This window comes from Notolabrus celidotus, chromosome 2, assembly GCF_009762535.1.
Source record: "Notolabrus celidotus isolate fNotCel1 chromosome 2, fNotCel1.pri, whole genome shotgun sequence".
Lineage (NCBI taxonomy): Eukaryota > Metazoa > Chordata > Actinopteri > Labriformes > Labridae > Notolabrus > Notolabrus celidotus.
This window is the reverse complement of record NC_048273.1, coordinates 16,246,754-16,270,788: the sequence shown is the minus strand read 5'-3', so window position 1 is coordinate 16,270,788 and position 24,035 is coordinate 16,246,754. Positions and strand designations below refer to the sequence as shown.

The following is a 24,035-nucleotide window of genomic DNA, read 5'->3' as shown; positions in this document are numbered from 1 at the left end:
CATCGTGTGGCAATACGACCAATTTGTATGAACACCTAAGACTGCACAGAGAAAAGCTATATGTCATTGCACCTTAGAGCAATGCATTTATTTTCAACTATTGAGTTATTTTGAAAACAGGACTGAGCCAGCTTTATTTTTTGTAATTGACAGATACATATTACATAACTCAATAATCTCTGCATGGTGCTTGATGACCAAGCAAATAGACTCACTAGACTATTTTCTATATATCATAATTGCCCTAAGAAATTCTTAAATCAAATTTTAAAAAATCGCATTATTGTCCACTGTAACAACCACACAATTTTAACAAATCATGCCCAACTAAATACCACAGCTAAGTAAGCAAGTAACATGATCAAGCAAAAAAAACAAACATTGAGGGGTTTTCTGTTTTTCTGATGTCAGACAAATTTGTACAAATCTATATGCAGTCATAATTAAAATAAAACACTGTATACATTCAAGGTGATGTACTGTATAATATTCATACCTGAAGTTTTTAAACTGAAGTTACTTAATTAAATCTCAACCTTTTGAATGCACAGACAACTCATAAATAAGATTGCTGAAAGGTTGAGTTTTAAAAAAAAAAAAATGGTACTTTCAAAACAGTTTCTTAAATAAGCATTTGTTTGAATGGGTTGTGAGAGAGGTTTAGTACTGCTGGTGGAGACCTTTTTTTAACTTTAGTGGACACTGGGACAGGAAAGAAGTGGCAGTGTATTGGACTAAAGCATTACACTTAATCTGGTGACGCACACACTCCAGTTCCCTGCAGCAAAAAACTGTGTCGAGGCCAAACTGCACTCCTGTAAAACAAATACATTTAACCCTAATCTGTTGGTAGGGAAAGCACCTATGACAACTATCTCTCACCACTGTTTTTTGGCTGAGTAGAGGACAATACATGATGCATGTATACATACTGTACATAAATAGGTTTCAGATACTTCATAAAATGCTCCTCGCATGAGGCAGGGGGGTAGAGCTTGCCAACAATAAGGGATGGCGTCAGTTTAATTAAGCGGAGACAGCAGCTGATGGAAAGGACAGATAGGACATAGCAGAACGATAGTAGCTTAAGATGGATAAAGTGGCAGACAAGACTAAGAGACAGGTATCAAGATGGAATTAGAGTAAAAGACAAACTGGAGCGGAGGCAGCAATGAGAGGACAGACAGTTGAGGGAAAAAAGAGCTGAGAAAAGCAGATATGCACCAAGAGAGGAAGAGCCAGGGAGACAAAATCACATGAACGCCAAGCTGGCTCTCTCCTTCAGTCATCACTTCAACACCACAACACCACAAGCGACTGCAAAACATATGGGCCTGCTCTGCCTGCACAATGGGCTATTATAAGACAAACATACGCACAAAATTCAACTCTCAGAAGACACATCCAAAGTGGCTAAGACTTCAAAACAAACAATACTACATGAGTATTTTGACAGTAACAACTCTTTTTTGTGATAAATATCTCTGCAGATCATATGATTTTATGTTACAAACATACACAGGGACACGTGTGAGTGTGTACATCTGTGAAGTGGCTGTGTCTAGGCTGTGGCAGCGTCAGGAAATTCCATGGGATGTTTTCAATAAGGCTGGGCAGCAGCAGCCAGAGAACTGACAAATGAAAACCTGCTGAAGCACACCATGGAGCTCCAACAAACACTGCCTACCCTCGCAGCACTCTTCTCCTCCCTCCCCTGTGTGTGCTTGTGTATAAAAGTGACAGCGTGTGTTTATGTTCTGCATGTGATCTAGAAAGAGTGTGACTAAGAAAGCATATTTTGCCGTGCGAGTGATGGAAAAAAGTGCATCCAGGCTTGTATCTGTTTACAATAGCAACAGAACAAGTGTCCAATGTCTGTCCAACGTGTCTGCGAGCATGCCGCTTTCATCTGCCGTTGCTCTGTCGCTCAGTCCTGGGGGAAACAGTGATGCGCGCACTTGGCCTCGCATCCGATGCTAACGTCATGCTACAATGGATGCCCATGATCCCTGTTGCATAATACTGATAGTAATAGTAAACAGCAGTGACCGCAGAACAGAATGAGAGACCGAGAGGAGACGGAGGGAGTAAGGATGGAAACTCTGAAAGGATTAGAATGCATTTCAAAAAGATATTCATTCAGTAACTTCATCTCAACCAAAAAGAAACTATTTGACATTTTTGGTCATTTAGTTGTTTTTGCACTAAGCTAGCTTAATGGCTGCAGAGTAGACAGACATGGCTTGCAAAGAAAACAGATCTTATTTTGTTAAATGACACATTCGGCTGACAGATGCACAGCCTTAACGTATTATCACCCCATTAGGGTTGTTAACGTGTTAGCAAGTTGTCAACACCCAGGAAAAATAACAGATACTTATAACCACTCAACATGTTCTTGAAGTTGTCAAATATCAACACTAATTTTCCATTTTGCTCCAGTAAAGCATCCACTAACGTCTTACAAAAAAAAGGTACCTTGTCTGTCTTTAGTTGTTAGCCTTCTCACAAGCTAGCTGCTAATTTACACTGTGTTGTTGCTCTTGTTTGTTTGCGTTTAGTGAAAGGCTATTGATGGCATGGCTTATCATGAGTCTTTCCTTTTAACCTGATGCTGTTCCGTGACCAAGGAACAAGAGCAGTAGCCTACCTGAGCCAGTTTAAAATTTTGGGGCCTAAAATCATAAACCAAGCTAACAGGTTACTTCAAAAATGCTGCTGAAGCGTTGCAGTTTAAGGGTTGGTTTATGCTTGTCAAAGCAGTGTTTTATGAGGTATTTGTATATACAGTAAAGGATCCTCAGCACAGGTCCTGTTTGGAGAAGCCAGCTTGAGTTCTTCCGGGAACACCAAGCTGCAGGGGGGCTAGGGTCAGGGTTAGGGTAGGGTTAGGGTTAGGGTTAAGGCTGGTTTATACTTCTGCATCGACCCTACGCAGCAGTGGTCGACGCAGACATGAACACCACATACTTGTGCGTCCATGTGTCTGTGACGCGCAGCATTTCTCCGCCGGAAACGCTTGAGGGCAGTGTGGTCTCTCTGATAGTCGGTCGCCTGCTTCCGGCCCCGCTACGATCTCTGTTTACTTTTCCACAACGATTCAGAGCGTGTTATGTTAATCTACAGCTGATACATGTTGCTGTTTATCATACAGACATGATAACAGGGAAGAATAGAGAGGAAGAGATTAAATACACGGCAGATGTGCGGCCGAGGTCCGGGATCCCAGAAGTAATGTAAATGCGGGAAATACAATGCCGCCTAGTGGACCAATCACAGAGCTTTGGAGGAGGTGCGCCTCAGCTACGTGCGGAGGCCTCTGCGTAGGTACAGGAGTTACGCAGACCTCCAGCATAGGCTACGCCATCAATTCAATGCAGAACTATAATCAGGCTTTAGGGTTAGGCTAGGGTTAGGGTCTAGGGTTTAGGGTTTATGGTTTTGGGTTTCGGGTTTTGGGGTTAGGGGTTAGGGTTAGGGTTAGGGCACAAAAGAAAGTACTACTTATACAAAAAACATTTTAGTTTGAGTGTGAATTATCTTTAAGAGCACTGTCACTGCTTCAGCTTGACTTCAGACAGCCTTTTCCATCAACACAATGTAGTACTACACAAAAGACCCTGTATACCTCCACATGCAATTTAATCTCTGCCTGTTGACACTGTGGCAAAAACATTAGCCTTAGGCTGAGAGTTGGAAAATAATGACAGTTACCGGACACAGATGTGAGAGCAGTCTGAGGAGTTTCTGGACACAAACCATCTCTGATGGGAAAAAGTGGGCCAATATTCTGTCCTGCAATCCAGGTGACTGCAGCAAAGCTGGTAAGTTCATCTCTAAGTTGCCAACTGCTACAACATAACTACATTTCAACCTTGAGGGGTAGTGATAATAGCAGCAATGTTTAAAGTTGTGACATTTGCATTATTTATGGTTTAAAATTGGTCAACTGCAGAGCCCAGAGACATTGAGCTAAAAGAGGACAGAAATGTCAAAATAAATATCCCTGCAGAAGAAGTTGTGTAACCTTACTTTTAATGGAAATGAGAGTTTAATTTTGCGTCAGCTTGCTTATTTCTTCGAAAAGTGAAAAGTTTCAGAACTGGACACATGTTTAGCATAACACAAATGTCCTTGATAGAATTGTAATAAAGGACAAATTTGAATAGAGTTACAACAATATATAGCAGGATTGTAGTACTCCTAAGAATTCAGCTATTGATAATGTAGACTACACCAAAATACTGAGCGCAACACAAACACCGTGTTTGACAGGTTCGCTTCTGTGGACCTTCGGTATCATAACATCTTGGTCAAGATCCAGACTTAGCAATTTTGCTCAGTCAGCATATTTTATACTGCCTGGAATAATTCAAGCCTGCCGGGGCTCTTTTAGCTCTGTAGTTTAAATTAATAACCTGTTGGTTAAAGTGAAGAAAACAAAGAATGTCTGCAACAACTGTACAAGAGCAGAGAAAAGCAGAAAGAAACAGCTTGAGCAAGTCCTAAAGCATATACTCTCCACATAAAAGCACTTGTCCTACAGGAAGGTGTAGGTGTACAGAAAGAGGAAAGGGGGAGGCTAGGAAGTGAGGTGCTGAGCTGAGCAGAGATGGATTTCCTGCCTGAACCACTTTAAAAACACAGCGTATAGTTTAATTACCATGTGAAAAAGAAACTGGTTCTGGCCGTCGATGTCAGTAACTCTAGAGGGCTTTGACCAGAGTGCTGCCCGAGTCCTTCTCCACAGTCCTGTTTTGATTCTGTGCGCTGGACGTGGTTCAGACTGTAAGTCAGGGGTCCACGGGAAAGGCAGCTAGAGGGTAATATTTATCTTTTGTATGGCAAGATTGTAACCGGATCAACACAAAAAAAACCAGCCACTTGACACAGACATAAATACTCACAAATAGACGACCATAGTAACAGGCCTTTCTGGCGAACAGCGCCAAAACCATCACAAGTCCCAGGTTATTCCATTTTACAACCCACAAGTATGTGTGGAGCTATGAGCACACCGCCTGAAGCTAAACACGTCATATTAATATGATTCTTGAGATCTCACCATAAAGATTGGATTTTATGTGATCACATTATTGTACACCCACATTTGGCCTGAAAATGCCTGTTTTACGTCTCCCGAAGGCTGTATTTATTTTCAGATCCGTCTGGACAATCTTAACCCTCACACCTTCATCCTCTTTATTTGTCTTCATAGCCCAAAATATGCATTGTGGTGAGATAGTAATCAGACTATAAGCAGAAGTCCTTTCCAAAGCAATCCTGACCACTTCCACCACCGCATTTTTATTCAATACACAGAGAGATTTCTGTGAGTCCAGGCCATTTCATAATACGCCCTGGCATCATTGGATGATAAAATTTCATGGCTGGTTACGGCCGATGAGAAACTGGAACCAGAATGGACGGTTACGGGACTGTAAAATCATGAGTCAGCGTTCAAAAGACGGAAATAATAGACCAGAGAAAGGAAGCTTTGTGATTAGAGCATGGGAGAGTCTTTATAAAAGCTGATTCAGTAATCCCTTTGCATCTTGATTCGGGTAGATATGTTAAGAAAAGTATTTATTTTTAATGACTTGAATTGTAAGCAGACCCACAATAAATTAGTTGCAGCAGTGTGGACATCAAAACTCATCTAAAAGTCCATTGCACTGTCATTGATACTTCCAGTCATTTTTTTAAGGGTGAATAAGTATCTTTTATGAACTCAAGTGCCTTTTAAACTTAAATGATCAGTATTTCCTGATACATTTTTCCTTAAAGTGTTTTTCAAATTATTTTTATGTACTTTTAACATGCTGTAACTCACACGTTTTTCTTTTTCACTGCTGTTTTTTTCTAGAGCGTGTTCTGAACGGACCACAGAGGCACTTTCAGTATGAGTAATTAGCTTCTTCTGCTGAAAATCAAATACTTATTAGAAGCAGATTTTGAGTGAATGTGTGGCCAGAATAATTATCTTGCACTTTAATGCACATAAATCTGGTTCACACCGACTGCTATTTGCCCCACCTGTCTGAGCTGAATTCATGTTTAAGTATGAATCCAAGCATAAGCGTGTTATTGTGCGACCAGACGGCTATAACTGTCATGGTTCTCATCACTTCACACGAGCTGTCACTTTGCTCACTCACAGCGCTGCAGCCTGGTTGTGACCTGACACATGTTCACCTTCAGTTTATCCAGACCAGGTCCACATACAGGAAAGATAACATCTAACCGCCTTGCTGACGGGCAAACATTAAACAGAAGGCAAACTGAAAATCACAATGTTGCTTTTACTGTATTAAAAGCAGCTGTGTCATTAGGAAAAGCCAAGTCCCTGATGGTTGACTTAAGAATCCAAACTGACAAAAACTCAGTATCAGTGAGTGATGAATAATATCACTTTCATGCAGCACATTGTGGAAACTGTTGCACAAGATCTTACATTATCCCATCTAAATGATTGCTAAGAACTTTTGGTTGTGTGCTTGATGTAAATCTTAAACTCAGACACAGTCACATATTTATCGATTGAATCCTCCCTGTTACAAAACTGTTTTTCACTCTGTACAGCTCTCTTACATATTTGAACAGATATGTTAAAAAAAAGCCTCAAAAAAGAGAAATTTATAATATCCATCTTTATCCCAAGAGATTTAGTAATTTAGTGTAACTCCTCCTCGGAAGTCCGATGTTTGGAATACTTTCTGCCTTCTGAGCTTGAGTTTAAATTTAGAGATCTCTGACCAGCCCAATGCGGCATCAAAACCTAAACTTTGCCTTATTTGTGTATAAGTTGTGCAGATTTCTTCCAGCTGTTAGCATTGTTATTGCTTTAAATCAATAACACTAACAAGTTAATAGGGCACATGCCTGAGGAGTTGAAGTAAATTGGTTTTGCTGTTCGAGGGTCATAACTTTCATTGTTTACTAAACAAAAGTAAGGAGTGTATCATCAGTGTGTTACTTCAACTAATTACACTTCAATGGAACACCAATTATTTCAGTACTATTGCACATGATCACAAGTCATAGTACATTGTGTGTGTGTGTGTGTGTGTGTGTGTGTGTGTGTGTGTGTGTGTGTGTGTGTGTGTGTGTTTGCACATAGCAGCAGGATGGTGCAACAACAGCCTTGTCCAAACAGCAAAAAGTGCAGAGGGACCCCAGAGGAAGGACCGTAGCATTCAGCATTCATCACACACTGGCACACACACTTGTAAGCACTCTCTTCTCCACACAAACATACATGCACACACACACACACACACACACACACACACACACACACACACACACACACACACACACACACACACACACACACACACACACACACACACACATCAACCAACACACACCCTTCAGGCAGTACCACCCATTTTCAGATGCACAAGTATACAGTTTCACAGTGGTACAATAAACAGACACACAAGAAACCTTCCCACCACCTGCTTTTTTGTGGGCAAACACACTTACATGTGTGGGTCTGTTGATACACACACACACTCAACACATTCGCACGCTTCCCTCAGGGTACACTACACCATTCAGGAAACATTAGCAGCATTAGCCAGGAATGCTAATTGAAACAAACAACTCATGGTTTCTTCATTTCTGAGGTTGGAGCTGGCTGTAATTGAGACTTCTGTGTGTGTGTGTGTGTGTGTGTGTGTGTGTGTGTGTGTGTGTGTGTGTGTGTGTGTGTGTGTGTGTGTTCGCGTGCGTGCGAGCGTGTGTGCGTGCGTCTGTGTGTGTGTGTGCATTGTGTGTTTCTGTTTGTGTGTGCATTCACATGTTTAGAAACTGTTTTTTATGCCAGAGATCTGGGAATCATTGTACACTACTATTGTCCTGCTTTTTCTTCAGTTTTGCTTTGAAAGTGGAACGAGAGCCAGTTGTTCACCATAAACACACGTAAGTGCTGACAGCAACAGTGTTTAAGACCAAAGCAATGCTGATATCTCTTTTACTTCACAATTGCATGTAAAAACACACTCTCAGCTTCAATCAGACTGTGTTTGAAGAGACCTTATGTAAAGCTAAATTGAGATTCAGTTTGGACTTGCTGCCATAATGGATTCTCATGATTTATTTGTAAGTAGCTTAGAGAGGCATCTCCCAGACAGCAGGTCAGAGGTCAACTACTGATGCTGAAGGAGAAGAAGTTAAACCTAAACATACCCCACGCAGAATCTGAGAGTCTCTTACCTGCACCGAATGCAAAAAAGTACGTCTGGTTTGGGTTTCTTTGTAGCAAAGCAGACACGCGACGAGCCATGCGCTCATTGCGTTTGTATATGAGCTCCTGGCGGAAGTAGCTATCAATCTGCAGGGCCGTCAAGCGGTCATGAGCTGGCAGGGAGCTGTTGATGAAGTGGGGCAGCTGAAAGAAAGGGAAAAGGCAGACAGAAAATTAGGATTTAATCTTTGTGGTCAAATTATATGGCAGACTAAAACATTGATGTATTATTTGAAGCAAGCATAAAATACAGGAAGAAAGAAGTGGTCTTAAAGAAATGGAGAGGGATAAAAAAAAAAAGATGAAAGAAGAGAACTAAAAAGGGGTGTTGGTGACAAACTGGCAAATGTGCTTTTGCCCATGTGAGTGTGAGACCTGGCAACTGGAGCATTTGTGACGTGACAGCCTTACAAAAAAGGACCCAAACATTGCTCTGTTAAACATATTCCACATTGAAATCACATCAATGAATGGAAGAGAAAGGGAGAAGACTGACGTGTAATGAGTGTTTGTCCAAGTTGGTGCAACACAAGAGCTTGTATGCACGTGAATGAAGAGTATATCCACCATTGTCAGTGTGTGAATGTGTGGTTAATTGCTGAGTGATTTATTAGGGGACAGGCGGGCAGAGACAGAGCACTCTGGCTCTGCTCCACTCTTGGATCCCTCAGTGGATTCAGCAGGCTGTTAATCTGTGAGGATGAGCAGGGGGCGGCACTGGGGTTGCCTGGTTTGGCATCGGGGTCTTAGCTGTCAAGCTAACACGCATCTTTACACAGGCCGTCTCAATTTATGCTCCTTCAGTGAATTCACTTTGAAGAGTATTTCTGTCTGCGCGGACTTTTCTGGCTCTTTCTCTTGATTTAGATGCAGGAAAAAATAAATTGATGGAGATAGGTGAAATCCCATTACACCAGAGTATACTGATTTGGCCTGCTTCATCTCCCTGGCATGCTATTTGCTGCCAGCAATAAATGTGTGCTCTTAACTCAGGACTGTTTGTACTATCCAAACGCCAAAACTGTTTTCCATGTGTTGTTTTTCCTAAATTGAACCTTTTTATGAGAAAAGTTGAGTCCATTACATTGAAATTATCAATGATGCTGAACATCCACTGGCAAGATTATCATGAAAAAAAGCGTTTTAACCACCGTAATTTATTGCACCCTGACATCATAATATAAATGCTTTCAAAACCGTTTTGGGGATCTCAATGCACCAAGAGCTGGATCGGTTCATGTGCATCTGACCACTGATTCAGAGAGATCTTTGTCCAGACTTTGTTTGGTCTTTCTTGTACAAATAGGAATCAGACGCTACCCGAAGCAAGTCAGAACAAATCAAATGACAGAGGCAGATGTGTTTCATCAGATCTTGCTTTTTAGTGTGACATGAACACACATGGATCGATAAAGGGGACGTCTAAAGCTGAGCTACAACTTGACACTGCAGTAAAACATCTTTAAATGGAGCATGAATCAGTTTCAAAAGCTGTGTATGCATGAGTATGTGTGTGTGTTTGCGTGCACTCCCATGTGCTTGTGTGTGGTGTCTGAATACAGACTGCACAGGGGGATTTGTGTGAAAAAGGTGCTTCTCTTGAATCTCCATCTGAAATCTGTATCTAACACATGCTATCTCACTCCCTCCACTGCTGGCTCATGACTGACATCAGATTTTTATTTGTTGTATTTGTGATGTGCATTAAGGTGTGCTCCACTGATTTTACACATTATTTTGTCTTTACTCATTCATGCTGCTGCTCGGCTTTTAACTGGCACCCGTAAGCGAGAGCACATAACCCCCATCCTTGCCTCCCTCCACTGGCTCCCTGTTCGTTTTAGGATTATTGTTGGTTTTTAAATCTTTAAATGGAATCACTCCACAGTACATCACTGACCTCCTGCAAAGCTACACTCCAACAAGGTCTTTGAGGTCTACAGCACAGCAGCTTCTTGTGGTCCCTAAGACCAGGCTGAAAACCAGGGGTTGCCGTGCCTTCTCAGCAGTGGCCCCTAAATAGTGGAATGAGCTGCCCCCCCATGTTAGATTGTCCCCAACATTACCGACTTTTAGATCCCGTCTTAAAACATATGTTTACTCCTTGTCTTTTAACCCAGCTTGCGAGTTGTTTGGTCTCTGTCTCTGTCTGTTCCTGGATTTTTATTTGCTCTTACAGTGTTTTTATTCTATTTATTTTTTGATTTTTGATTTTTTTAAAGTGTTTTATTTGTTTTATCATGATTCTTTTAATTTATTCTATTTTATTTTCTGACAGCGTTTTATGTTCTGTGTGTTTTAACTTATTTTACCTCACTATGCAGCTTAACTTGATTGCTTTTTTTCAAATGTGCTATATAAATAAAGTGGATTGGATTGGATTGGATTCATTGCATCTGTATTGCTGCACTTTATCTGGATGCTTACTGTTATTTACTAAGATTGTAAAGCTATAGCCTATCATTTAATCTATTAACTATAATGCAACTTGAATAAGCTTTATGTAAGTCTGAGAGTCGGCAGCATCTGACTTAGTCTGCAACACAATGATTTTACTTGCCACATATTGTTTTTACCCCATCCAGCACCATTGAAGCTATTGATTTTATGACCTGATCACATCCATATGTTTTGTATTGCATTAGCTAAATTATTCACATAAGCCAAATAAGATACTGATCCGACTAATATCTATTTAAAGTGTATGGTGTGGGGAAGAAAGCTAATCTCAAACAGACATCCTTGCTGTGACCCCTTGTGTGGTCTCTGTGTGTTTTTAAGAGTCAGTGACCCAGTTTCATCTGGATCGACAGGGTTCATGATCGTGAGTAAAATGAATGAGTGTTGGATGACTATGTTGGAGAGACAGAGAGGTGAAGAGAGAAAGCTTCATCATCGCTGTGATGAGTGAGGATAGCATCAGTGTTTTATGAGGAGAGAAAAAAGGTTCCTTGCTGAGGGGTCAGTGTGGGAGTGTAACAGATACGTTATCACAGAGACAACCATTAGCTGCTCTTTATCCCAACCTACACAGGAAATGTGGATTGACAGGCGGATAGTATCTCCCTTCCTCACCACTGGGTTTGCTTTTCACTTGCTTTCTGTGTCTCTCTGTCATGCCAGCAATTAACTCTCGTACTTATATGATCAATCTACATGGATCACCTTTTTTCTCTTTATCCCCGTTATACACTTTATTTTTATTTTTGAAACAAATTCGCTTTCTTTCTTTTTTTTTTACATGCATTGAACTATAAGCTTGTTCTCACTCTCAAGACTGTTATCAATAACAGCAGCTGGTTGGTGGCCTAACATGTCAAAATTTGATCCTGTACTCTGTATAGGGAGGAAAAGTTAGGATGATTCTAAGGGCCCATGACTGTCAGGGGGCTATTACAAAAACCTATAAAAACAAAGCTATAGCTAAGCTACATAAGCTACAGCCTATAGTCTGTTATGGATGCTAGGCAGGTTGAAGCATTGAGTGATTTAGTCTGTTTTAATGTCACAGAGATTACTCAAATAATACCTTAAAATTAGATGTTTTGATGCTGACTGAATTTTGGGCGGTCCCACGAGGGGCAATTTGTTTAAGTAGCTTTAACCTCTTAATAATTGTAATAAATCAACTTGATCCGATAAAGGCAAGGCAAGGCAAGGCAGCTTTATTTGTATAGCGCATTTCATACACGAGGGCAACTCAATGTGCTTTACATTAAAACATTAAAAGCATTGGAGACATTCAGACAAGCATAAAAGAACATAATTAAAATGACAAATATGATAAAACAGAAAAGAAAAGGAAAATTAGAAATATACTAAAAATTACATTAAAATTTTAATTTAAAGTGGGTTAAAATAATCTAAGATAGGATGGCAGTGAGAAATAAAAAAGTCTTAGTCTTTGATTTAAAAGAGGTGAGAGTTGGAGCAGACCTACAGCTTTCAGGGAGTGTGTTCCAGATATTTGGTGCATAATGACTAAACGCTGCTTCACCATGTTTCCTTCTGACTCTAGGAACTGAAAGCAGACCAGTACCTGATGACCTCAGAGGTCGAGGTGGTTCATAAAGTAGTAGCAGATCAGCAATGTATTTTGGGCCTAAACCATTCAGTGCTTTATAAACCATCAGCAGGATTTTAAAGTCTATTCTCTGACAGACAGGAAGCCAGTGTAGAGATCTAAGAACTGGAGTGATGTGGTCTACTTTTTTGGTCCTTGTTAGGACTCGAGCAGCAGCATTCTGTATGAGCTGCAGTCGTCTGATGGACTTTTTAGGGAGTCCTGTAAAGACCCCGTTACAGTAGTCTAGTCTGCTAAAGATAAATGCATGGATGAGTTTTTCTGCATCCTGCTGAGACATAAGTCCTTTAATCCTTGATATATTCTTAAGGTGATAGTAGGCTGACTTTGTAATTGTCTTAATGTGGCTGCTGAAATTAACTTGAACACAATAAAGTATCAAATCTAGCGTTGCTGATACAGAACAGCATTATAAATCCATTATTCTGCATGATTCCGTGCTGCTCTTTTCTGTTGTGCATTCATTTTAAAAGACTTTTGTAACTTTGATTATGATGTTATTATAAATGGTATATTACAAGACATATATGGGTCCCAATGTGATATTTTTTCATGTGGCCCAAAATCCCTGGCGGCGCCCTTGCCTGTACTCATCTAACATAACTTATTCACACTATTCTCTAGTTTGTTATTTTGATGTGGTGTTAAAGACAGATGAAAAAGAAAGAAAAGGAGGTTCATGGAAGGGTCAAACTAAAAAGTGCTTTCATTCAGGAGACTGCTGTTTGATTCATATACAAAGAGTCAGAGAGGATTTGATTACTTCTTTAATAGGGTGATCTCATGCTAAATGCCAAGAAGCCAAGGTCATACAATATCCTCCAACTGGACTGGACTGGAAGTTGTCACTCACTTTCAATATCTTGGGTCATGACTTTGCTCATCAGCAGGTCATTGAAGTGAAGAAGGCACTAGCGTGGAAGATTTTGAATGGTATGTGGAAGTCCATCCCCCCCTGCCATACAGAGCTAAGCTTCTTGTCTGCGACCGTGGAGTCCCATTTCCCACATGGATGTGAATGCTCGACCCTGGGGCCCACCCTGCAGAAGTCTCTGGATGGATGCTACACCATAATGCTGCGTGTGGTTCTAAACATCAACCAGGCCGCTCATGTCACAACCTGGGAGCTATACGGAGGGTTACCAAAGGAGAGTGAGAAAATAGTATCCAGGAGGATGTGGCTAACTGGTCATTGCCAAAGACCCCAGGAGCTCCCAGCCAGGGAACTGGTGCTGCTGGAGTCAACACATGGGCATAGACCACAAAGACATCCTGCATTATGGATGTTCTCAAGAGAGATGTTGGCGCTGAAAGCACTGGTGAGCTAGCCAGATGCACGGAGGTTCAGGATGACTGGAAACATCGCCGAAGGGCTTGTCTGAAGATGACCGAGTTAGCTACGTAATACACTGTGGTAAGTTAAGTAACATGCTTCAGTTGCATAAGCATTCATGCACACTTATTTAAACCCATACCAAGGCCTTTTCACAACATGAAAAAATCCTTTTTGTACCTGGACATTACAGCAACAACCATTATACAATGTTATTACCTGGCTTTCTTAATAATCTAAATACTTGATTCTGATTGGTCAGTACTCCAATGCAAGGGTTACTAATTTTTAACAGTAAAGGCAATGCTTGGGACAACCAGATCACACTTCACAGATCAAATCAAACCGCAGAAAAGAGTTATGTCTGACCTTAAAACTTAATTTGAAAGTTTGAAAGTCTAGGTAGGAGTTGCGTTATTGATTTTGTTGCTAACTTGAGCACTGAGCCCAGCACATGCAAAACTAGCGCTAGTACAAGCAGCTGTATTTAATGAGACGGGAGTAGGAGTTAATTGACAGTATATGCTAGTAATTTCGACCTTGGTACTACATTTTTAGCAAATTGCTCAAGTATGAATTTGAGTGTTAACCTCTCCTGCATCATTCAGCTGTTCTTTGATCCTGAATTCAGTCATCAGTCCTTTTCTAATATGTTGAGGACTAGGGTTGAAAAGGGGAGGAACATTTAAGGTAAATTTCTGGAAAATTAAGCTGGGGAATTTTGGAAACATTCCAAATTGGAAATTTTCCATGGGAATTAACTGGGAATTGAGGGTAATTTGTTATAAGCAGACATCCATCCAAAATAATATAATTAAAACAGATTAATTTGTAGAACTTTATCAAGTGTTAAATATTTTATTGAACGATCAAATTCTTTCATTGAAGAACAAAAACATGAATGCTGAGTTCAATATTACTCATCCCCCCGACCCAACCCATTCAAAAATTAACTAAAATGCAATCAACAAAGTCCCATTCAAAATGTTCAATGAAAAGAGCCCCTCTCCCTCCAAAAAAGTCCCATTAAACATGCAAATAAAAAAGCATCTTTCCTCAAGCTTCTCAAGCCTAGCCTCTGCAGGATTCTAGAAATCATCTGTGCATGTTATGGAGGAATGCACAGTGCATGTAGGGGGCGTGTTCTCAATAGCCCTGCAGTAAGCAGTGTGCTATGTGCATGTGATTGAGGAATAGTATAGATATTCAACTGTACTTGCATGAAATCTGGTTGTTTTAGTGAGGATTATGCTAAAATAGATGTCCCCCACTATATTTGAGTTCCCTGTTAAGAGCCAACCTTAAATTTAGTAAATTCCTTGTTTATTCCTCTTCATTCCTATAAATTCTTGTTAATTCCCATGGAAAGTTTCCAACTTTGAAAATTCCTGGAATTTTGCAACCCTACTGGGAACTAAACTGTGAGAGTATTGGGGGTGTTGGAGGCCTTTGGATTAGCTTCTATCTATCTAAAACACCTGCTCTTTTATGGCCCTGGAAGTTTGGACACAGAACCGCCATAGATCAGCAGGCAGCAGAAGCATGATAGTGCAGTCAGGCATCTGATTGCTCTAGCATGTGCTGGGGAATGTTAATACATGTTATTATGACATGAGGTGCAGGGGTGAACTGGTATGATTTAAAGCTCTTATGTCAGGTACAACTGCAGCAAAGACTACAGGTGGCTAACAAGTTCTCCATGGCCCCCAGAGAGAGAGACACACACAAACAAAGAGGGAGGAAAAAGGGGGAAACGTGTGTCATTTGGCTTCATAAGCGAGACAAGGTATGAAGTGTCTGAAGTTGTGCATACTTCCTCTTACTTTGTGAGTCCCCGGTGAATACGGTGTGGAATCTCTGCAGTTGAGCGAGTGAGTTGAGGTTACATGGTGTGTTAGGTTTAATGAGACTTGATGATCAGTGAGGGAGGTTGACACAGCATAATTGACTCATGAGGAGGGCTTTTGAGTAAATCTGTATTCCATGGAGGAGAAGGAGAGAGAGCTACTGCACACTGCTGTGTGTGTATGTGTGTGTTTTTACAGAATGGCATGATTGATGAAGAGGTTATCGCTGAAGGAGCAGAGGCTATGTTAGGAAACTTAGAGTTAGAGGAGGTCAGATGGTTTATTTACAGCTGAGTCCAGAGCTATTAATGTGTCAGACTATCAAGTAACTTGAAGTTGAGAGGGATTAAGATGGCAATGAGCAGTTTGGTGGAATTGATGTGCAGGCCTACAAGTTTGAGGTGACGATGGCGTAATGGCAGAGAAGTGGGTAAGAGAGGTTTGCCAACTCAGATCGAGGGTCTGACAGATTTTGGCTCTTGAATACTGTTGCAGATGTTTTTGGAATAAGACTGCCAGTTGCTGGTATTGTGTGCATATATTTTACCATTATAGGAATATGAACAGTCGTTTATTCAAGTTACAGCAGTTAAAAAAAATTGAAATGTTCTCAATTATGTTTAATTATTCTCTGACTCACTTCTATCACTTGGGCAGTAAAGATCTGTGTGCGGAAGAAAGCATCCTGAATAGACACCGCATTATTGTATTGAACTTTGATAATGTATGCATGCTTTAACATGGAACTGTTTTGTCCCTGATCATAGAATATGAAAGTGAATGCAACATTAGACATGTTTTTTACCCCTCAAAATGAATCTAAAAATAAATGTGATCTATCTCTTATATTTGGGGTTTAAAGCTGCTGTTGGTAGGAATGGTGGAAAAAAGTGTACTTTTTTCTGCTGAGTTTGGAGAAATGGTCATAAAACCCATCGGTACTCATCGGTAAGTGAAGTAATTTGAGATAATGGCGAAATCTCTGTGTTTTCCAATGCCTTTGTATCAAGCAATGTTACTATTCCCCTCTCTCCCGTTATGACAGACCAATCAGATTTACTCCCCGTCTGTCCTGATTGGTCGAGTGGCAGCCCCTAATACGTCATCCCAGTTGGCTGGGAGGCCGCCACTACTTCCTCGTAGAACACACACGAGAATTAAATAAAGTTTGATGCAACAATGGCGGACAGCGGAAAGCCCCAGGCTAAGTTCCACCTCCTCCTTTGGCCACGACCGCATACACAAGCAAAACACATTGAAGATACCTTAGGGCTCGTATACTTATCAACACCCGAGCTGCGTATGAACGGCGGCAGGTCGTCGAGATTTAGAAAGTTTGAAATCCGATCCTGACCATGCTACTCTTCACCTGGACAGGTAACTCGCTTTTCTTCTTTTATTTTAGTATCCAGAAATTTAGAATATGAAACGCCTTTTTGCTGTATCATTGTTAACCACATAGACCGTGAGAATGTGTCTGTGAGACCTGGGAGCAAGCATTGTGTTGCAAGTAGTATATTAGGGTGCATCTACATTAGCACCAGTGCAATTTACATTTAGTGTTACCGTTTTAATAACGTGATAATTAATAATCTGTTTGTAAAATAATGATGTGTCAGAAACCAAAAGCCTAGTCTGTAAAGCAGCGTTGTTGTTTACAGAGCAGGTTGACATTTACAGTGTCATCTGTTTAGCTAACAGCAGTTACTCCTGGGGTTAATATGTCTCACTTTGATATTTAAACCGTTTTATTAATCTGCAAAGATTATGACTTTTCACTGGAACAGGACTTTAAAGTTTTAATGTGTCATAGATGTAGAAAGTGTACCAGTTTACATGGATGATTGTGTATGTAATCTTTTCATTTCTGTCTTCATATTGTGAGCTCACTGGAGATCACTGCAGATCACTGAGGACAAACTGTAAATGAAGATGCAGCCCTGGACTACAACCATCAGGTCCACAGACACTTATGTTTACATCACGACTACCAACAGCAACTTTAATCAACTACAACAATATGGTATAATATGATATCACAGCACATGAGATAACACGATAAAACGGTATGGTTTTATATGACATAGCATTTCATCGCATGGCATCACATCATAACATATTAGAAAAGGAAAGCAGTTTTGTTAATATAGGCTGCATGTATGTTGCCTCTTTTAAACAGGTTGCTTTTATTGACTTCTGCGGAAGGATGATATGAACCTGCAGAAACCTGCAGACATAGCTTTTAGCCACCCCTTGAAAAACAATTTACACAAGTTAGTAATCTAAAATCTAAATGTTGAGACTGACCTGGGAAGTGTCATGGTTGAAGATGATGGAGCCGAGGTCACCACAGTTGTAGTGGGTAATGAGGTCCTCAGTGGTGTAGGAGCCTTGCAGACTGCCCGCTCGGACGCCCTCGTGCTGCAGGAGCGTTTGGTTCAAAGCAAACAGCACCTGCAGGGAGAGACACACACACAGCAAGACAGGAAAGGTGCTGTTACATTATGCTTCCGCTAACTCAGTTTTTCTTTGCCCTCAAGAGCTCAAGAGGAATTTGCGACGAAGAGGAAGAAACTGTGCCAGCATTGCCAGCGTTGATCTTTTAAAATAGGCCTATAATATGACTTTGATATACAATGAAGTTGTTATTCCATGTCTCTGAAATGTAAGTTCTTTTGCAGTGTTTTCATTTCTTTCCAGATATTTTCATACATTTTCCATATAGGCTGACTACAGGTAAATGCAGACCACAAAATACATGGCAAAACTCCATGGGCCTTTTACAGAAGGAGGGAAAAAACAGTGAAAGAAAGTGAGAGCTGAAGTGAAAGAAAGAGAGAGCGAGACCCTTTAAAAAGAACCTTTCTTTCTCTTTCACCAGGCCAGGGTGCCGTAAATTTACAGCACCCATTAAAATCAAAAGTAAACCCTCTTAAGACATAATTTATAGCCTGCAGCCGCCAGCCAACCCAGGGACTCTACAGCTGTCCAAGATACCAGGGGTTAACCTCCCAGCGGCCGCCTTCTACAATCCCAGGCCACCTCTGACTGGCCTTGCAACTGGGACCGAGCTGTCAATCACAGTTAAGCTCCCTTACAGGAACCAGAGGTGTTATTTTCTGTCAGTGTACAGCAGAATTCACTTAAGCTCTATATTGTACGAAGTACTTATCAGCTGACTTCATTACAACCAGTGTCTCAACTCATGATAATTTCAAACCACACCCGACTTATTCATTTCTGTGATCCTAATTATCAAGAAACCCGACAAGGGCTTTGGAATATCCTGCAGGGAGAGCGTCAGCATCCAGGAACTGATGATTTGTGGAACAGCTTAAGGCCGATACAGCTGCACAACTGATTGAGCCCCATGTCAGAAGTCTGGGTCGTAACTCAAGCAATTAAGCTATGTTTTCGCAATCATAAATGCCCGTATCGTGCATATTGAATGGTTCAACTCCAGGTAACCTTTCCACTGGGATAATAACGCCCAAGCTCTAAGCTCAACCTTGTGACTCCCCACTCCTCCTCCCTACTCTCTTTCTGAGGTCATTGTGTTTGCTAACCATTCTTGAGGGTTCATTTTGGCTTTTGCTCATAATGAAAAGAGACAACTGATGAACCACCATCTCATTGTCCTATTTTATTTCTTTTCCTGTATTTTTTCTTCATGTCACTAAAAAATCGGTCTGTCTTTTTATCTGTCATCACCATATCCCAAACCCTTCCTCCCCATACACAACCACGAGTCTGATCTGTTTTTATTCTATTTGACTTTTTTCATCCAGCATTCTTTTTCTGCCATGCTCAGCGCCACGCTGTCTCCGTGCCAGAGGTGCGTAATCCAGGAATGGGTCTAGACCAAACCTGTGACCATTTCAGCCCTGGAAAAAAAGAAGACTTGCTAGCTTTCTCAGCCCATATCTCATCACCATGCAGACTTCCCAAATCCAGAGCCCCCCTGCTGTTTCTGTAATGACACTATACCTCATTTTAGTTTCCATTCCCATCTCACATAAGATTCTATAATAGCTCTCAACTTGAGGTCAACTTGGGGTGTGTTGCCAGGCCTAGAAACATTGATACCTGTTAGTGGCTAATGAGCTATACAGTAGCTAATTCTGCTTCTGAAGGTGCTGATTCTGTGCCAGTAAGTTGCCACTGCTCCTAGACCTTGACCCACAGGGCACTTTGCCACGTCTCGAAAGTTTTTCCAAGAGAACCACCAAAGCAGACCATTGGTAGAGTCAGGGGGATGGAGCTGGCAAAGCAAACACACCTGCCAGGCTGTTTGTTGCGCTGCCAGCTCCAGGAGTTTCCCTTCACATGGCAAAGTGCACCAGACATGACAGACAGGCGTGTGAGTGCGAGTGTGAGTGTGAGTGCAGGAGACGATGCATGGAAAGGAGGGAGGAGGGATGTGGTTGGATGTGTAGTTAAGGGAGTTGTTATTTCAATATTGTCAGTCTCATGGGAAGAGAACATCTTTGCAGCTGTAACCATGGCTCCAGAGTTTGTGCTGGGCTGAACGAAAGAGCATGTCAATCACTGCAGGAGACGCAGAGGAAAAATGCAAACATTCCTCATGTCTGTGTGCTTGCATGAGTGTATACCTATGAATATGTGTGTGTGAATGTGCACGCATGTGTTGACTGACAGAGTGGGTGTTCTCATACTGAAGTGGGCCACTCACTCTGACAAACTGTCTCTTTTGCAGCCAGGCCCTTTAAGAAGTAAACTACTGTTGACATTCTGCACAACATAGTTAACTACAGAAGGTTTTAGTATTTTGTTCTCATCTCATCTGAAGCATGCGTGCGAAACTCTCATTGCAATTAAAGAAAAGTTTTATTAGAACAAAGCTGGAAGGAGCTAAGCACATGGATGCTCTTGGAACCTCAATCTGAGAGCAGCTCTCCAAAAATTCATTAGCGAGTGTTGGAGGGAAAACAGAAAAAAAAAAGGTAGGGGCAAGAGTGGATTCAGCACACAGGAACAAAAATAGGAGATCTTTTATGTTTCACAAAATGTCATTTATCAACATGTGTGCTTACTTCAGCAATTGACCTTGAAGTGCATTAAATTTTGGCTGTTTGCTAGCAATAGTGTTAGCTTGTTTAAAGGTTTTACTGGTCTGAAGCATGAGTAGGTGCCGATGACAGCGTGCTGGAACCCAGAGAGCTCACTTTGTGGACTACATCACTCCTCTATTATACCTCCTTAAATCTGAAGCAGAGTATGTGAGTGATGGTTTGAGCTAAAGGGCTTCAGGCTGGGATTTTACTGAGGGAAGTGTCAAACTGTGAAGGCCAAACTCTGGCAAAGAAGAGAAAATATTAAACCCGGCATTACTTTAACGAACAGCTTTAGAAGTTGGTCAGTGTGCACGCTTGGATAATTGTAATAAAAAGCACAGAACATTAGATGAGAAAAACAAAACAAAATCAACTGTTTCTTCAATCAGTGTCAGCCTTCCCTTTGTACCTTTTAAATCTCTTCATTCATTACTCACTCCTTCCCTCAAAGCTGTGGTAAAAACCATGAGAGGCTTTCCCAGAGCCGTGCAAACTGGCGAGAAAAAAAGGAAAGCAAGACAGAACAAAGGAAAAGAGGAGTGATACCATGAGGAAGATAGAGGGCAAATAAAAGGCAGAAAGAGTTGAAAGTGTGAAAGAATGGTAGAAGACAAACAAAGCCTTGTTCTTAAAAGAGGAGCATATGTTGTACAGATGGAGGTGATTCTTCTCCGTCTGTGTAGTGGAGAGATTGAGTTAGGTGTGTGTATTGGCATAGATTCTGGCATGAGTATTGGGCATAGCCAGGCAGTCAGGTGCATGAAAGCATGGCAGGACAGTTGAGATAGTTTGTTCCTCTAGATATCCCCGTCCTTATTCCAGTTGTACTTCTCTCTGTAGATTCATTCATTTCTGTTTTTTTTAATTATGATTACTCTTGTTTTGCACACTCCATGTGACACCTGGTCACATGTTTGTGGGTTGTGAGCTCTGCTTCTTTTTAAAGGTTATTCTCTCCACAAACTCCTCAGATTATTTTGTTAAAATATAAAACAAACATTAAAATGTAAACAAAGACTAGTAAGAGGTCTTAAAATTAGGAGCACTTACTACTACTACTACTACTACTACTACTACTACTAATACTAATACTACTACTACTAACTCTACTACTACTATCACGATATTAGCTTTGTATCAGGGCCAATTGTTGGCATTGTAACAGAATCTTTATGATAAAAAAAAAAACATTTCCTTTTCTCTACAATAGCTATGTTTAAATAATTCCTACTGTTCATGTGAGCCCTAGGACAAGACAAGTGTCTGCTTGTGTTATTTTCAATTCAATTTTTCTTTATTGGCATGAACAAAGACATGTTATTGCCAAAGCACATAAATTCATACATATTGCCTTCATTGATAGAGACATTGCAGGAGCAATGCAAAACTTGTCAGTATATTCTTTTGCTGAAGACTTTAAAAGAACTCTGTAATATTGATTTGATTTGATTTGATTTGATTTCTTTATTCTGATCATGTAAAAGTAAAATAGAAAACAAACAGAGTTATATACAGATGCAGAGGCCAGCTTATTGTAGCTAAGACTCTTGTAACTAGGGGTGGGAATTGATAAGATTTTATCAATGTCAATGCCATTGTCAATTCTGCTTATCAATTCAATTCCTTATCAATTCTCCTAACGATTCCTGAGCATTTTTTTGAGGGGAAGAAAGTAGTTCTACACAGTCTTCTGCACCAAAAGGAACCATTTAATTTTTTCCAAAATTATGTCTGCACAAGACTGAACATGAACATATTCAATTTGAGCATACTGAACAATAGATTGACCTCATTCTCGGCCACATCAATCCTGACGTGGCCCCTCAAGCCTGGATGACAATACTTTGAATTTGGAGAGGAAAACGCTTTTCCTCCGGGGGTCATTGCAGAGGTATTTTTCCTGCTCTCTGTGCCTTATTTTTCAGCCGTGTAAGTCTGTATGTGGCCCCTGGAGCCCAGAGGAAAATACTTTGAATTTGGAGAGGAAAAACGCTTTTCCTCTCCATGTTTCCTCTCGGTTGAAGGAGTTCTGCGTAGCAGAGTGTGTGTGACGTAATGCAACACACCGCGACGTACCGCTACGTACCGCGACGCGACGCGACGTGCTGGTTAATGAATCGTTAAGAAGAATCGATAACATTTGAGGTGGACAATTCCGATGGAATTGATCAATTGGAAACAGTTTTAAGTCGGATCCAGTTCCTGATTCCTACCCCTATTGTAACCCAACCAACCAACCACTCTTGTAATCCAACCAACCAACCAGCCAGTCAGCTATAACCAACAAATCATCCAATCCACCAACCAACTACCAAATCAACTAACCAAACAACCAACCAACCAATTCAGCAACCCAGCAACCCAGAGTTGCCCCATGACACCTATACAGTGGAGCAGATTTCAAAGGTACTTTTTGTTATATAATTTGAAGGGACCAAACATTAATCCACCATGAGCAAGCACTGACAGACAACAGTGACGAGGAAGAACTTTGTTAACAGGCACACACCTCAAGCAGAACCAGACTCATTGGTTTATAGCCATCTGCCACCAATGAATGGGCCATAGAGGAAGAGAAAAACAGAGAGAAAGATAGACAGCGATCGGTCAATTCTTAAAAGCATTGTACCTTTGAACACAGACCATACAAGCCAAGTGGGAATACATTTCTTTCTTTCTAGTTATCTCCCGTTATTCAATCCACCCCTGATAAAGAAAACAGTACAAACAGTCTGAGGGTAGTGCTTTCCCCTCCACCGCTCTCGTCTCCCTGAGAGCCACTTGTGTTTCATCGCCCGGGAAAGAGAAGAGCTGGACCCCTGACCCGGGACACGCACTGCTGGGTTCCTCTGGGCAGAGCGAGCCTCCCCCTCTAAGGTTAGAGACGACGAGAGGGGATTGGGTTCGCAGCACCCTGGGGTGACTGAAGGGAAGGAGGCAGGGAGTTGAAATAACATCCAGGACAACCCAAGAATAGGAGCAGTGTGATTGCTTGTCCCTGTTACAGAAAGAGCAACCCCAAAAAAGGTGGGTGTATGAACTTTCCCTTCATGGCCATAGCTGTAAAATAATTCTTAAAAACAACCCCTGCTCCATCTTCTTTTAACCTGTTCTCTCTCAGTATGACTTCATGCCTCAATGTGCATGTGGAAGTGGAGAGGGTATTTTAAAAGCCTGCTGTTGTCTGACCTTTGAGTCCACGCTTGCTCTGAAAAAGCACTTTGAGTACATTACAGTGGACAGATGGCGACACAGCAGACTACATCAAAGTTGTCTGGACAGTCTCACATGATAGCTTCGCTGTTGTCTCCTACAGTTTTATCAACAGGCTCCAAATGACTGTTCTTCCTTTTTTTCTCCCTCTTTGGGAATCATGTGACCTGTTGAGGACTTTACATGCAGACATTGAGCATACAAATGCCTCAAACCTACAAAGTCAGAGCAT

At 41.1% G+C, this 24,035-nt stretch overlaps 1 protein-coding gene and 1 long non-coding RNA gene across 3 annotated transcripts in view; one reads left to right on the top strand and one right to left on the bottom strand.

Moving 5' to 3' along the window:
- Positions 1-24,035, bottom strand: part of trabd2b (TraB domain containing 2B) — a 78,191-nt gene that overhangs the window by 16,331 nt on the left and 37,825 nt on the right. For both annotated transcript variants that reach the window (XM_034676183.1, XM_034676192.1), the window contains exons 3-4: positions 17,823-17,969; positions 8,221-8,395 (exon numbers count right to left, since the gene is read on the bottom strand). In XM_034676183.1, coding sequence (XP_034532074.1) covers positions 8,221-8,395; positions 17,823-17,969 — 322 coding nt within the window. The remainder of the gene's footprint in view (positions 1-8,220; positions 8,396-17,822; positions 17,970-24,035) is intronic.
- LOC117807145 overlaps positions 1-24,035 on the top strand; it is a 153,940-nt gene that overhangs the window by 113,309 nt on the left and 16,596 nt on the right. The window lies entirely within an intron of this gene.